Raw genomic sequence first — 16164 nt, 5'->3', positions numbered from 1 at the left:
CTCATCGCAGCGTCCCGGGTTCGATTCCTGCCCGCGGTCCTCTACTGCATGTCCTCCCCTGAATCTCCCATACCTTCCTGTCTATCTCACTCTCTCATAAAGCATAACAATGCAAAAATAAATCTAATTGCAATCCTTTTCATGTGTGACTCTGGATCAAGTGGCTGAGAAAGCGGTATAGTGTTATCCCTTTGGACAATAGTTTAAAGCAGTACAGTGGTTTCCTGTGATAGTGTGGGAGTGAATGAAAGACAGTTAGGATATTGTAGTGGCACTGACCCAAGGAACACATTTGAAAAGTGCCGCAGTGTTACTCACCCGCACCACATGTGGTCCAGAGAACCTCTCACTCAGATCAGCCCTCCAGGCGGCCATCGAAAGGCCATGAGGAATCCCACTGCCGACAGGACCACCAGCCTACGTTTTCTGTGCCGGTTCTGCTCTGATCAGAGGTTGGCTAGTAGGGCACTGCCACCGACAACACCATCATCGGCTTTTTATTAACCTGTCAACTAGCGTTGCTTTATGGCCCAGCCAGCCTTTGGAGTTCCCCTGTGGCGATGGGGTGGCATCAAGGCCATGCTACGCTGTAATGTTGGTTAGCATGGCTCCTAAAATTAGACGGATCCCATGTGTTTGGAATAAAGCGTGAGCTGTGTATCAGTGTCCCAGTTGTTTGTGATAAAGCGTGCAGTGTGTATTGGTGTCCCAGTTGTTTTTGCGTTTGGAACTTGCTTGCATTAGACATTTCTATCTGTATGTACATATGTTGGTTTAATGTTTTCTGTGTGTTTGCTCTCTGGTCTTCAGTGAGGATGGCGGGGCTGCACGAGGACAACAACAACCTGAAGCTCAGCCTGTCCAAAGTGGAAGCTGAACGGAAGCAGGTTCAGGAGAGGAGCAACAACCTGGAGAAGGTTAGCCGCTCTCCACAGCACATCCACCACATAGTCACCAGAAAGGCCGCCAACACCTGTTAGGAGAGCCATTATGGGACGTGACGTGCAAAGAATAAACCTCCTACTATGTGTTCAAATGTAAACATAGTTGCAGTGATTTGTCACTAGAAGCAAACGTATCACTGCAATGTAGGCTGTGCAAATGTATAGCACGGAAAAGGTATTTGATATATACAGCGCTAAATCCCAGTTCAAATCTCAAAGGGGCTTAAAGGCCGCATTTCCTGCCCCCCCGTCCCCCGCTACTAACCCTCAGCCCTCCCAGGATGCAGTAGGTGCCAAGTGGTCCGTCATAGCGGGTTTCTCTTGAGGTCTATATTGATCCCGAGTGCCGCCTCACCACCTCCCCTCTCCCTCCGCAGGAGAAGAACAACCAGGAGATCGACCTGGCCTACCGGCTGAAGACGCTGGAGCAGCGGCTGGAGCAGGAGCAGACGGAGCACCGGGTGACGCGGGCGCAGCTCAACGACAAGTACGAGTCCATCGAGGAGGCCAAGTCCGCCACCATGCACGGTACGAGCGCCGTCCCTTCTACCGTGTCCCTCCGCCGTGCCACAGCACGCCCCGTCTGGCTCGGTATCTAGATCTAGCATCCTATCTAGATCTAGCACTGCATTGCTCGGTTTCTGTGTGTGTGCGCCTGTGTTCGTCCCTCTCTGCCTTTTGTGGGGTTCCCTCTTGTGTTTGTTTCGATTCAAAGGGCTTTATTAGCTAGGAAAGCATGACTTTACACATCACTGAGGTGAAATAAGAAACTAATCGTGAACAAAGTAATGGCCCAAAATGAAAACAAATAATTAAATCGTCTTCGTAATCGTATTAATCTAGCTCAGGATACTCCTTTCTTTCCTTGCTCCACCCTCGTAGTTGTTGTCTTTTCTTTACTTTCTTAAAACCTTTTCCACAACCGGTTATTTTGTTGCTCTGCCTTCTTCACATTTTGGCCTTCCTGACCGTTTGACACGAAGAGAGACTGCACACAAGCACACACGTACACATACACACACGTGCACACACACACACACACACACACACACACACACACACACACACACACACACACACACACACACACACACACACACAGATGTGCGCGTCTCCCCCGGGGCAGTTGGAGCGAGGAGGAATGTCAGGGAGTGATCTCCACGTGGCGTGTCAGGACGCTGCCTGACTGCGTATTTAAGAGCTGGACTCGTATCCAACCTTCATTTATTTTGCAAGAATAACCGTCCGGATTACACAACACGTTAGGTTTTATTCACGTGCTGCCTTGACTTGCCCGCCATCCCTTCTGCTGTACTTCGATGTACACTAATGTACATCAACAACTCCCTCCCAAGGAGGCCATTCTTACAGCCTCATCTATTGAATCGTTTTCATCATTCATTTATAAAAGTGATAACCAGAGTAAACATTTTTGTTTCAATATACACGTTTGTTTCTGGGCTTTGAGCCGTTATTGACAGGCCAATGAAAAGGTAGCGGACAGCGGGTTGAATCCCAAAGGGAACGACGTGTAGCACGTCTGCCACAGGTCCGCCTCGGAGCCCGGGACCGCTCGGCGATTGCGTACGACCTCCGACATTGGTCGGTGCACCGTGTCGCCCGGCTTTAACACCGCCCTCCCCCTCCACCCTCACAGCGGTACAGCAGAAGGTGTCGGAGGAGAGCGTGGCCCGCATGCGGGCGGAGAGCAAGGCGGTGGAGGTGGTGAAGCGCTGCTCCACCCTGGAGCTGGACCTCAAGCAGTCGCTGCAGAAGATGGAGCAGCTGATGAAGCAGAAGGAGAGGCTGGAGGACGAGGTGAGGAGGGCGGAGGGAGACCTTGGACCGTGTTGGATGTGGGAGCCTGGTTACGTGACGCTGTATGGATGCGATGCGTGGCATTCTAAAAAATACTAAAATTGACAATAATTACACATCCAAACCATTGCAGTGTTGAGATTGCCAGCTCAATATCACATCCCTTTTAAGTCCCTCTAATGTTAAAGTGACACACTCCGGTGACTGGGAGATCACGTGAGGTGATCAGTCCATGTCCCATTCATAAAAACAATAAAAGTCAGTGTAACCATCTGGGTGAGGGGGTTGCTCCCTCGCGACGCGACGCGTGTCTCTCCGACCCCTCCGCTCACTCCCTCTCCACCCGCTGTCCCTCTCCGCCCGCCGCCCCCAGGTCAAGGCCCTGCAGGTGCAGCTGGACACGGAGTCCAGCAAGCGGGTGACGGCGCAGAGCGAGCTGAAGGGGCGCGGCCAGGAGACGGACCGGCTGCGGGGGCTGGAGAAGCAGCTCAAGCAGGAGATCAACGCCTCGCTGGAGAGCAAGCGCTCACTGGAGTTCCAGCTGGCACAGATGACCAAGTGAGCCGCACGCCACAGCTGTCAATCACCCTCTACAATCCCATTCCAATGGCATTCCTTAATATTTTTAAGATTCAAATGATATTATAATTTATTGCTCAAATTGAGCCTAGTATTAATATTTACTGTGTACCTGATACACTGTACACACAGGCTTATGCATTGGCAATGACACTATCAGTGTGTGGTTGATGAACGTTCTGGCCACTAGAGGGCATTCTACAAATGCCTTCTTTTTAATAAATAAAAAGTAAATGATAATATTAGGCCCAGAATGAAATAACATTAACGCTGCCTCTCGAAGGCCTCTATATAATTAGCTGCGTCGTCCGTGGTGATGGAGGGCACCGCCTCACGACTCTTGCTGTAAGGTCCTTTTACGTTGGTCGTGAGTGTACGTTACATTGTACGATACAATTAAATAATTACCAATCATTGTGTTCAACGAGAATGTGCACATAGAAGGCGATTTCCATTTTACGAAAAGTGAGTTTATTTTATTCGCATTAAGGTTGATCATTGTTCTCGATTGCAGTCGGCGCTACAAGCAAATGTTTACTTGCGCCTCGGTAGGGCTGGGTGATTCATCGAATTTTGATCGCGATTTTGATTTTAGCATCAAACGATCACAAAATTAACATAATAGATTAGATTAATGTTTTATAGAAAGGGCAGAACAGCTGGATACATATCTGTATATAATTTTAGATCGGAACATTTTCCTTTTGACCATTTTTTGTATTTCTTTAAGGCGAGATTTCAAAGTTCTCAGTTACAAAAAAAAAATCGGATAGACATGCTGAACATGTTTTCAAACTCAAAAATATTTGTTTGAATAATCGTGATTTCAATATTGACCAAAATAATCTTATTATGATTTTTCCCATAAACGAGCAGCCCCATACCTCGGTACGTGAATATTGGATTTGCTCTTTATAATGCAACACATTTTGCTGTTGTATTGTGACAGTTTCGATTGGATATCATCTTTCTTTGAAAGAGCGATGGCCTATTTTAGTTATTGAACATGGAAACAACCTCAAAAACATGGATGTATTAAAGACTGCACACCAACATAATCCCCTCCTCCGCCAACAGTCATTCGCTACTCTATTTTACACTAGGATAAAAAAGTTAAACTCCATATAATTGAATCCTCTCAATTAATAGGATATTTTGGTGAAATGGGGGAGTATAAGATAATCTTCACTAGGCTAAATAGTATTCTATCCGTCATTTCAGCGGTGGATGATTATAGGAATATGCCGCATATTTGCATCGTGGCTGATGTAAAGAAATTGTAATGTGCGTGAAAACGTTATTGTACATCACGCGTGACAAGTGTTTGGTTTTCACATGCGTGTGGGCAAAGCAAAATTGGTTTGATTCACTTACGTTAGCCAACACATTTATAAAATAAAGAAAATACACGTTTGAATAGCAGTCGAATAGTATACATTTTAACTAAACAATTCGATTTATATTGGACTCACGATATAACACAGAATTCAAACACACACACACCTACTTACACCTGGCCACACTTCATTGACACTGTTGTATTATATATCGACATATTGGATATATCGCGTTTTCTCAAATCTCAAAGTGGAATTTGACTTACCGGATGTGTCTCCTTCTTTGGGTTCTGGAAGATCTTCTTAAAAGAAAGAAATCCCAAAACAAGATAGGCACTTGTAGACAGGAAAATAGTCCAGGTCCCACAATGTGGAGGGCTGCTGTGTTGGGGAAATAATCGACTAGATCGCAAAGAGGCAAGCGCAGCGGACCATTAACACAAAGAGCTTTTATTCGAAGTGCACCGTAAAAACTGGACATCAACGTTAGTCACTCATCCTTATCATTTCATCAGGGCTTCGGACCACGCTCGCTTTATAGGTCAATCGTTCTGGGTTTCTGCCAGACACATCTCTTATTATAGTCGGCTTGTTTACAAGTATGAATGTCAGCCCCATACTTGGTACTGACAGCTTGAACTCATTGAGGGTCACATGTCACCCTGACCTGTTCCTCATGGGCTTGGCACTGTCTACTGCGTACGCTACGGACAGCTTGATCACATTTAGCTCCAAGCACCTGTTTTGCTTGGCCCTCTCCACTGTTTTCCCCCGGCGCCCTGACAACTTCAGCACATCGTGCTTTTTTTCCATAATATCGGTGTGCGTGTTTGTGTGTGTGTGTGTGTGTGTGGCTGCAGGTGGGTGTGTATCAGTAGACATGTAACCCATCCGAACCACAATAATTCCCCCTTTTAGAATTTGTTACTTCTATCTATATGGATTATCATCATATTTGAACTACTGCGCAACCTGATGATCTGCGATTTATTCTAGTAAAGACACAACTCTTAAGGAGAAATTACCTTGCGGCCACCACACACTCCACAAACTTGAGCAGCCGCACGCTCTGTATACATTGATTCCCATCCTCGTCGCCATTATGTTGGAGAGGACAGCGGACCATTAACTTGAAGAGCTTTTATTCTCGGTCCACCCTAAAAACTGTCTCTGTCTCATCTATTTATCTCGTTCACCAGGGCCTTCATCCGACCCTACCCCCGTGAACACGCTTGCTTATTGGTCATTTGTTCTTGGTTTCTCCCCGACATCTCTCTTAATATAGTCTGCTTGTTGACGAGTTTAAATTTCAACCCCATATCTTATGCTGAGGGCGCACTCACACTAGGCAAAGTTGCCCAGTACAGTACTCAAGTACGTTTGCTCCCCGCCGCCCCCCTCGACTTCGGGAACCCACTGAACCGCTTGCCGTCATGTTTATTGTTGAATGGGGAAGAAGGGTCGCATGGACTGTACGGCATCGAGCTCAGGTTGCGTATCCGTGCGTGTGCGCGCGTCGCCTCATTAGCATCTGTACCGTGGCCTGAGCACACCTCTCCAAAGTCTGCTAAGGCCACGGAATTGAACCGTAGTTGAGTGCGGATGGAGTGCTCACACTAGCCAAGCGATCTAGACTTTAGGGGGCAAATGTACTTGAGTACGGTACAGATAGTCTAGTGTGAGTGCGCCCTGACAGCTTAAACATTCGACTTATTTGTATGTTATATATATGTGTATGTCTATCTGTGTGGCTGCGGATGTGTGTCTGTATGCATGTAGCACATCAAAACCATAGTACTGTCCCATCGATCTTCCAGTATAAACACACATCTAAATTGAAAAAAAACATGCCGCAGCATTTTAATTGGAAAAATATAAAGGGGGGGGAGCTTCTCGAGGCTTTTAACCCTTCCCCCCTTTTTTTTTAGGATCAATACTAGCTAGCTGCGATCACTGCAATAACCATGGCAATGTTGACGGGTGTCATAATGTACAGAAGTGTACTGCTTGCTACGTCTGAGCTGCTAATCACCCCACCACTACCACAGTTACATTTACATTTAGGGCATTTAGCAGACGCTTTTATCAAAAGTGACTTACAATAAGTGCATTTGTTACAATAAGTACATTTGTCATAAGAAGTGAAACAATATATCGCTGTCGGTACAGTAAAGACGTTCATAGAACCAAGTGCAAGTATTACAATCGCTAGGCTAACCCATTCCCCGTGTAAAGCAATGATAGCAGCTACTGTAGATGCTACACAATTAAGTACCAGTTCAAAGCTAGCTGTTATTCATTAATGCTCTTGGGAAGTCGAGGAGTAAATGACCCCACAATTGCCCTCTTTGCTCCAATAAGAGCTATTATTCCAGCTTAGAACGCGGCCGTGCCAAAAGCTGCAGCTCTGCCAACAATGTTTACACCGCAGGATTAGGGTTTACCACGTCGGAGTACCACCTCCCAATCGCTAAGCTGTGTGTGTGGGTGTGGGTGGGGTGTGTGTGTGTGTGTGTGTGTGTGTGTGTGTGTGTGTGCGCGTGTTCCACTGGTGTCATTTTAATAGCCCTCTATTTAGGTGACTCAGCAGGACTGCCTTATTAACACTTTCGTATTATTAGTGGTAGCATTTTAGGCCTTGTCATAAATGCATCTGGGGTTTCCTGTGGCCGGACGTGGGGATTGAATAGCTTTATTTTCCTGTCTCCAACAGGCAGTACAGGGGCAACGAGGGCCAGATGAGGGAACTTCAGGACCAACTGGAAGCCGAACAGTATTTCTCTGTAAGTATATCCTTCACTCAACCTCGGGGATGCATCGTGTGTGCGCGTGTGGTTGTGTGTGCGCACAAGGCTCACTTCTGTCTCTCCTGTGCCCTCCCTCAGACGCTCTACAAAACTCAGGTGAAGGAGCTGAAGGAAGAGATCGAGGACAGGAACCGGCAGGTGCAGGACGCGCAGAAGAAGGTGCAGGACCTGCACAACGAAAGGTACGGAGACGGGGCAACCCAGCATGCCAGTCAGCGGTTTTTATCCCCATTCTTATATTATTTCTTATTTGAAACTATGAATCAAAGACTTTCAGAAGATATTCCCCGTTCAGAATAAGCTGCGGTCTCCCCGGACCAGAATCTGCAATGTAAATTGGGAACATTTAAAATGTGTGTTTAAGCGGCCGTGGTCCTTTGGTCGTCCAACAGGGACTCCCTGTCGGCTCAGCTGGATCTAACGGTCACCAAGGCGGAGTCTGAGCAGCTGGCCCGGGCGCTGCAGGAGGAGCAGTACTTTGAGCTGATTCAGGAGAACAAGAAGGCCCTTGCCAGACACAAGCAGGAGGTCGGAGAGAGGGACTCCACTATTTCAAAGGTTAAAAGCCCCAGCTATTTTTCAAAAGCACCTGCTCTTCCTTGGGTCACGTTTCTGGGTAAATTGAGGCAGTTCTGATTGACCGGTCGCTTGTGACCTCCGTTCCTAGCTGGAGGAATCCAACGCTACCCTGACCAAAGACGTGGAGGCCCTCAGCCGGGAGAAGGGCGAGCTGGACGAGAAGCTCTCCTCTAAGGATGAAGGTCAGCCTGCGCCACTAGCCTCGTTCCAGTGCTTTGTTTCAATCCCTTCGTTTTTCTCATTCATCTCTCCTTTGTGACTTGCAGAGTTTTTGGCTCTGAAAGAGGAGAACTTAAACACAGTCAAGAGCTTCGAGAAGACCCTTGGCACAGAGCGCACACTCAAGACTCAGGTAACCTAACTTTATAATCACAATTATAATTTTTTGCTCATTGTGTCACTGAATTCTAGCCAGTGGTAGGGCTAATCGTTGGTAAGTCGTTAACATCAGTGATCGTGTGTGTGTGTGTGTGTGTGTGTGTGTGTGTGTGTGTGTGTGTGTGTGCGCTTGTGTCTCCAATCTGCTCAGGCGGTAAATAAGCTGGCGGAGATCCTGAACCGAAAGGACATGAAGCTGGACCACAAGAAGAAGGGCAGCACGGCCGACCTACGCAAGAAGGAGAAGGAGAACCGCAAGCTGCAGCTGGACCTCAACCAGGAGAAGGAGAAGTTCAACTACATGGCCATCAAGAACCAGAAAGAGCTCAGCGAGATGCAGGCGGTGAGGGGAACGATGAGCGCAGTGTTGTTGTAACCACGGTGCCATTAGCCGGTGATCATGACAGTTCGTAGTTCGTCGTGCACAGGAAAAAGTCGAATGTTTCGTTGGATTAAGATGAGAATTGCAGTTGGATTTACCTTTGGAACGTTTAGCTTCATTGCTACTTTTCATCGAATGAAGACGTACTCGTATAATCAAACACCGAGCAATCTCGGTCGAAAACAAATCAGTGTTCGTCTTATCCTTGAAAATCCTCTATCCACGTCGCCAACTATCATCTCACACTCGCACGTCATCGCCAATCTCCCTGCTCGGCCTTCACCGATGGTCAATGACGTGTCTCTCCCCCCCCACAGCAACTGATGGAGGAGTCTGTGTACCGCAACGAGCTGCAGATGCAGCTGGACAGCAAGGAGAGCGACATCGAGCAGCTGCGCGAGAAGCTCAACGACCTGCAGCTGCGCGTGGACAGCTCCAGCGTCACCAGCCTGCAGGCGGACGAGACGGACGGAAACCTCGCAGGTAGGGCCCGCCCTCGCCGTCGCTGTCACTCGCGCGCAGGGACGCCTGGCAAACGAGGGGTGCGCCGAATATAAGCAGAGCGGATGAGGGCCGTCTTTTAATGTGGCGTTCAGTCCCATTTGGCTGGAGAGGCTGCGAGCCTCATCAGATGGAGGAGGGAGGATTAGCAGTCAGCCACTAGAGGCCGGGCTTCACGGCGGTTGTAGAATAGCTAGCGGGCGTTGTTAGCCACGGCACTAAGCAGATTTATTTTATTGCTTTTAGAAGTTAGTTACTATAACGGTTACTAAACTACCTAGAAAGATTCAACAGAATAAATGCGCATCAACATTTATTGAATACAAGTCATTCTGGCCAGGCTATATAGTTCCTAAAGATGGAAAAATGGTTGCCAACCAACATAGGATAGCATATTTAGAGATCTGCGGTGTTGTTTATATATTTTGCATTGGCTTCCAGCCAATCTGAGTCAAGGACCTAAAGGATCTGTTTCATCATGCATATTCTCTTTACAAGCCAATAGTTGATACATATTCGTTGTCTCCTTCTAGACTGATCAATTGGTAGGATGGAGGTATTATCCATATAAGGATAATTATTTTTAAATCCCAAACGTGATGATCTTTTACGGGTGTTTATATATCCAGCGTTATAAAGGTTTATACATCACTTTCCTCTCAGAAATAGCTTTGATAATTACTATGTTAATAATTTAATTAATAACAAAGTATTTTCTTCATCATAATATTGAACACATGAAGGAATCCTGTGTCTACCATGGGAGTGAGGCTGTGTACTTCCTGTGTGGTTTAAACCCTTGTCTTCCTCTCCTCGTTCTTCTCTCATCCAGTGGGTTTTCCTTCTCTTATCTTTGTAACTTCCATTTCTTTCCCTCTGTGAGTAACTTTGAAGGAACTCCTTCGCCGTGCCTGGTCTGTGTTTCGCAAGTCGTGTGCTTTTGTCCATTTATTTATTTATCGTATGGTCTTAATATTATTATGTCTTTGTTTTTCTGCTTGAGGTTGTTGGAGGAGGTGGGGGTGGTTAATTTGCGGGAATATTCTGGCATTTTCTAAAAAAGCTTGCGGGTTTGGCGAGCGTTAAAATAAAATGCATTGACAAGTTTTCCTTGACTAACCGTGACATGTCTGCTAACGCTGTCAGCTGACATTTTGTAAGGATGGAAGAGTGCGGTGGCATTACATGAAAGCATAACTCTTAACTCTGGAGTCTTTAACACGTAGCTCATAGCATCTTTCAAAACATAATCAGACTGAGGCTAATCCCCTCCCCACTGCCAAACCCTTTTATTGGTTTATTTAATGGTTTTGTCTGTTGTCTAGCTATATCATTACAGTTTAAGCTGCATGTTCACTTGAAATATTATCTTTTAAGTCTCACATCACAAAGTCACATTATCACAACACCTAGATTGACCGTTCGCCTTGTTATAGTTTGTTTTGCCACGGGCATGCTCTATAATTCAAATTGGTATCACTTTAACATAATGAACAAATGGCCTTTTGAACAAATCCTACCTTCAGCGAGGTAAGTGAGTTAGTTGGCCAATGACTTATTGTGACAAAGTAAACCCACATTCACCAACATAGAATCGAATCACGCTCCATAACATCCTTAAAATGAATGCTTTTTCCAGGTTTCTCCTGATAGTTCCCAGTTGTATTAAAGTGAAGCTGCTGCAGGACGTATTTTGACCGTTGATCTTTGGTTGCTGACCTTTGTCTGTTGACTTCTTTGTGCCCCCCCTCCCCAGTTGAGTTCTGATTGAAGCACTGCATGGCCCTTGTCATTTGCCCTCCGCAGCACCGTCGTTGATGCTGACGTGCATTAGTAACTTGTTCCCCCCCCCCTCTCTCCTTCCTTATTTTAAACAGAGTCCCGTCTGGAAGGCTGGCTGTCCATTCCAAACCGTACCAACATCAAGCGCTACGGATGGAAGAAACAGGTGCCGTCTCTTTGTCCTTTTTTATGATTTGGGTTAATATTGGTATTTTTAAAGGGGACATATTATGCCACCAGGTGTGAGTGTGATTAGCCTAATATGTCCCCTTTAATGTTTATTATTTTTTATGTTTTAAAAAGTTCACCAGTAATGTAGCATGTTCTATCGGCCAGGTGGTACGTCTCTTACTGATGTTCTTACACTTTTGCCCCACTCTCATCGTCGCTTCCCTCTTTGTTGTGCTTCAACATCTGCAGTACGTGGTGGTGAGCAGCAAGAAGATTCTGTTCTACAACGATGAGCAGGATAAAGAGCAGTCCAACCCCTGCATGGTGCTGGATATTGAGTGAGTACTCTCTTATGTTCACTTTTCTTCCGTCGCATCACACCAGAAGTGGCAAACTTCCAGCCAAAGGGGTTAGGAATCCTACCCCGAAGAGATGGGTGTGTAACACTCACTAGCGTTTCACATCATGAAGCAATAGATGACCCCATAGAGATGACAGCCATCTGCCGTTAATGTCATTATTGTTATTCTGCTCCCCAAGTACCTGATGGAAACAAACTGAGATATGTTTACCAACAATACCCAGAGGAGCGGTTGTCACTCCTCGATGACAGCTTTACTCCGTCTGGGTCTGTGTGTAGAACATTCTGTTTGTCTAGAGAACTCATCCGTCTGTCTGTCCGTCTGCCTACTGCAGCAAACTGTTCCATGTGAGGCCGGTCACCCAGGGAGACGTGTACCGAGCCGAGACGGAGGAGATTCCACGGATATTCCAGGTAGGTGGAGCCTTCCTGTTCCGTGTGGATGCACACGCATATGTACATCCATGCTGTTTCATCCTCACTTGGATTGGATGCAGCTTGGTTTGCTCAGGAAGAGGAATTTAATCCCAAGGGACTTTTTGATACAAATGAAAAGGGGCAGTAACCTTGCTCGAGAATACCTAGCTGTGGACCTGCGGCTTCACCACCAAGAACGTTTTTTTTGCTTGGACTCCCGACTCGCCGACCCCAAACTCTTATCATCCGGGTTCCACACAGTCCTAACCAAACACCCGCCCCCGCCTCACCGTCGACGTACCCGCCCGCCCCCCGTTTCACTGGTCCGCCCTGCTCTCCCCCAGATCCTGTATGCCAATGAGGGCGAGTGCCGGAAGGAGGCGGAGATGGAGAGCGTGCCCCAGGGGGACAAGGCCAACTGCCTGCCCCACAAGGGCCACGAGTTCATCCCCACCCTCTACCACTTCCCCTCCAACTGCGAGGCGTGCCCCAAGCCGCTGTGGCACGTCTTCAAGCCGCCGCAGGCTCTGGAGTGCCGCCGCTGCCACGTCAAGTGCCACAAGGACCACCTGGACAAGAAGGAGGACGTCATCGCCCCTTGCAAAGGTGAACCATCTGCTTACTTTTAATGAAAACATTGTTGTGGTTGGATGAAATGCCTTGCCCGGGGAAGGTTTCGCTACAAGTACTCTCCTGTCTGTATTGCGTTCTGTTTTGGTACAGGATATAGAGGGCTGACTTTTAGGGTTTTAAGATTGGGAACTGGGTCATTTTTTAGTTTGGTGATTTCTTTACATTTTGTGGAGGAATGTCATCCATGGAGGGGGACAATGTATTTCATACTTAAAGGTGACATATTATACCACCAGGTGTGAGTGAGATTAGCCGTTACAAGGCGTTTTCCTCAAAATCTGCCTCTTCTGACATCACAAGTCGGCGTGTCCACCTAGATGTATGACTGATAGATTAGCAACGTTTGCTACAGTCCAATGGGTAGGCTGGTAGACTGATCTATCCAGCACACATCTAGGTGGACACGCCCACTCGGGATTTTAATCACAATGCATACTTGCATGTATTATTTCTTCATCTGCGGCCCCCTCAACCTTTTCTCTCCAGTAAACTACGACGTGACGTCTGCGCGGGACATGCTCCTGCTGGCACTGACCCAGGACGAGCAGAAGAAGTGGATCGGCCACCTGGGCAAGAAGATCCCCAAGACCCCGCCCTCCACCTTCTCTAGGTCCTCCCCCCGCACCATCTCCACCCGCTCCGTAGCAAACCAGTCCTTCCGCAGGAACCCCAAAAGCATCACGGGAAAGCCAAGGTAAAAACACGTGACCATTGTGTGCTTCTCACACCCAGGCCATTTTCAAACCTTTGCTCCAGCCTCGTACATTTTTATTTCCAGGTATCGGCCGTCTTGTCTTCCTGTTGTGTTTTATGATCTGTAGCCAGCACCTCTCCCTAGGGGGATGTCGGAGTAGTGCATTCTGGGAAGTTGTCTTAGGCGTGCTGCCCTCACCAGGGCTTGTTTGTGAGTCCCCTCCGGTGGAGGGGGATGTGGTCTCGTCAGTCCCATGACCTGCTGTTTGTCTCCTGTCTTGTTGTAGCAGAGCGCAGTCCAGCCTTCAAGCCGCAGACACAACCTCCAGCACTTGTTGACAGCCACTCCTCCAGACCAATAATAGCCCCATAAACAAAAAGAACGTCTAGTGTCCTCGGCTCTTCGCCTGTGTTTTGGTTTTGTTTAGCCTGACTATTCATTAACGGGTGTTTCTAATGGAAGACGGTCCTCGTTGGTTGGTTGGTTGGCCTCTGGAATGTTCTTTCCCATCGTCACCTGGGGTCTCTGGTTCGTGTGATCGGCACTAATGTGTTCAGAAACTATCTGCCAGCCTCAGTGCAACGGAGTTGGCGATCACCTCGCCCACACTGACGTTTTGTTCTGCGTCTTCTCTATTCCGTGTAATACTATGGGAGAGGAAACGTGTTGTGTAATTACTAACCTGTTAGTACTTAGGCCGGGTACTAACCAACAGAGAAATGTCTTGCATTCCTTTTATTCGACACCTTTCTCTTCTCTTTTTCCCTCCAGCTAACCATCTGAAGCATTGGATTCTCTTTGGACTCTTACATGTTTCACCTCCTCCCTTCTTCCCTCCCCTAAAAAAAAAAAAAAGTCTTCATATACAAAAAATAAAATGGGAGCCTCTTCCTTTTCACAAATGACTGCAAAATGGCAAAACGGCCAGCTCTGGGAGAACTGTGGGGCCCTTTTCAGACAACAAGGGATCAGGGACATGGTGTGACTGGTTATCTCCTCAGCTTTCCTCCGCCAGACCGAAGACCGATTCACCCACCTCCTCCTCCTCCTCCTCCTCCTCCTCCTCCTCCTCCTCCTCCTCCTCCGTCCCGCCCTACCCTCCCCACCTCAGTGGACGGCACACTTTGCTTGCATCTCTGCACATCTTCCAGAAGAGGGCGCACTCCACCTTAACCAAACGATGGACCCGGACTCGGGGGGACAGAGTGAGGGGTGGAGGGAGAGAGAGGGGGCGGCTGGAAGAGACTCACTCTGACTACCATGGGTACATGTTCCATATCGTTCTGAGCGTTGTAACGGCATAAGACTGGTTGAAGGGGGTTTTGCTGGGACCGTCACCTGCATGCATGTATGTGATCGACGAGGTACTGTTGCACGGGCTTGGTTTAAACTGCGTCTTGAGGGAGGTTTCAAATTATATTTTATTTTAGATATGGAAAGGAAATTAAAAAATATCCCATCCCAGAGAAACCAGATGGTCCTTGTTAATAGCAAACGTACACGCGTTTCAGTTTAAAGACCTTTATGCCTTTATCTTTTGGAGTCTGGTGGCCTTGTTGCCTGTATTCGTATTACTCTGCAAGTCTGTTTATCAGGGTAGGGAGTTTTGGGAAATAAGTATTAGATGGTTTGAGTATTGAGTGAGCAAGCATTCAAGATCATCATTTAAATCTATGCATTATTTTTATGAGTATAATTATTTTTATTGCTCCAAGCCATAAAGAAATTCCATTGTAATGGCATATAGGAGACCTAAAACATAATTTTTTTGTGTGTTCATTGGGTACATTGTTTCAGTTTTTTTTGTATTTTTTTTTGTATATTGTATGTATTGCCTTACATTGAGTCATGATAAATGGTTGAAAAGGAAAACATTAAGTTAACAAATGTAAAACTGCACTGTTTGAATTGTAAATTATTTGTAGAAGACTAAACAGGTGTAGCATTCGGCCCACCTAGTGCCTTAACGTTTGGATGACGATTTTACTGCCATATCTGTTGTGTTTTTCTCCAAACAAGACAAATCTTAACTCTTCCGTTGCTTATTTTTTAAAGTAAAGAAAACCGTTTCTCATTTGTGGATTTTTCAAAACCTTTCATGTTTTAGTTTTTTTTTTCCTTCTTTGAACTTCATTAAGCCTGAGTCCGTGTGTCAGGATAAGATTATGGGCTCCAATATCATATGACAAGTTTCGGGACGGTGTACCTTAACGATGCTCAGACCTGTGTCATTGACTATCCTTGTTAAAGATTACAAGTTCAGCTAATATGGTAAAGTCCCGTTAATGCAAACCCCATACAGTGTGTAAATATATTCAGAGAATCTTAAGGATTATGGATTACCTCCGTGATAATAAAGTTTTTTTTTGTTTTTGTTTTTTTTTCCAAAATTTTTGTTCAGTTCAAAAAGCACTGGAACTATGATCTACTCTTATTTTGTCTTGGATAATTTGCATGTTTAATTGCATTGGAGGCCGCACTGATGGATATGTGTCAATAAACATATCTTTATCATTTATTGTATTTTATTGTTTTTGCTATATAAGAGAAACGGCAGGTGTGAAACAGGGAATCCCAATTATGATCAATGTTGCACTGAGTGCACACGTAGTGTTGCCATCTGCAAGGTAGACCTAATCACCACTTTGGTTAAATGCAACCAGTCACTAAATGTGTTATGAACTTTTCATAATTCTAAGGGGGCATAGCTACAGATGAACATCTATTAATATTATTTTGCTGCTATCTATCACTGCTATATGTATATATATATATTAATAT

General features: G+C 46.3%; 1 protein-coding gene across 2 annotated transcripts in view; it reads left to right on the top strand.

Moving 5' to 3' along the window:
• The window catches only part of rock1 (Rho-associated, coiled-coil containing protein kinase 1), a 36521-nt gene extending 20622 nt beyond the window's left edge, over positions 1-15899 (top strand). The window contains exons 17-33 of one of the 2 annotated variants that reach the window (XM_079750809.1): positions 811-917; positions 1322-1472; positions 2602-2762; positions 3136-3320; positions 7392-7461; positions 7564-7667; positions 7878-8043; positions 8153-8246; positions 8331-8416; positions 8594-8785; positions 9142-9307; positions 11203-11273; positions 11528-11616; positions 11975-12053; positions 12401-12662; positions 13176-13383; positions 14155-15899. In XM_079750809.1, coding sequence (XP_079606935.1) covers positions 811-917; positions 1322-1472; positions 2602-2762; positions 3136-3320; positions 7392-7461; positions 7564-7667; positions 7878-8043; positions 8153-8246; positions 8331-8416; positions 8594-8785; positions 9142-9307; positions 11203-11273; positions 11528-11616; positions 11975-12053; positions 12401-12662; positions 13176-13383; positions 14155-14158 — 2195 coding nt within the window. In that variant the 3' untranslated portion in view covers positions 14159-15899. Of the gene's footprint in view, positions 1-810; positions 918-1321; positions 1473-2601; positions 2763-3135; positions 3321-7391; positions 7462-7563; positions 7668-7877; positions 8044-8152; positions 8247-8330; positions 8417-8593; positions 8786-9141; positions 9308-11202; positions 11274-11527; positions 11617-11974; positions 12054-12400; positions 12663-13175; positions 13384-13669 lie in introns of both variants that reach the window. The other variant, XM_079750808.1, reaches the window with a different exon arrangement.
• Positions 15900-16164: the final 265 nt, after the last annotated feature.

This window comes from Pollachius pollachius (assembly GCF_949987615.1).
Source record: "Pollachius pollachius genome assembly, chromosome: 14".
Lineage (NCBI taxonomy): Eukaryota > Metazoa > Chordata > Actinopteri > Gadiformes > Gadidae > Pollachius > Pollachius pollachius.
This window is presented reverse-complemented; position numbering and strand designations above follow the sequence as displayed.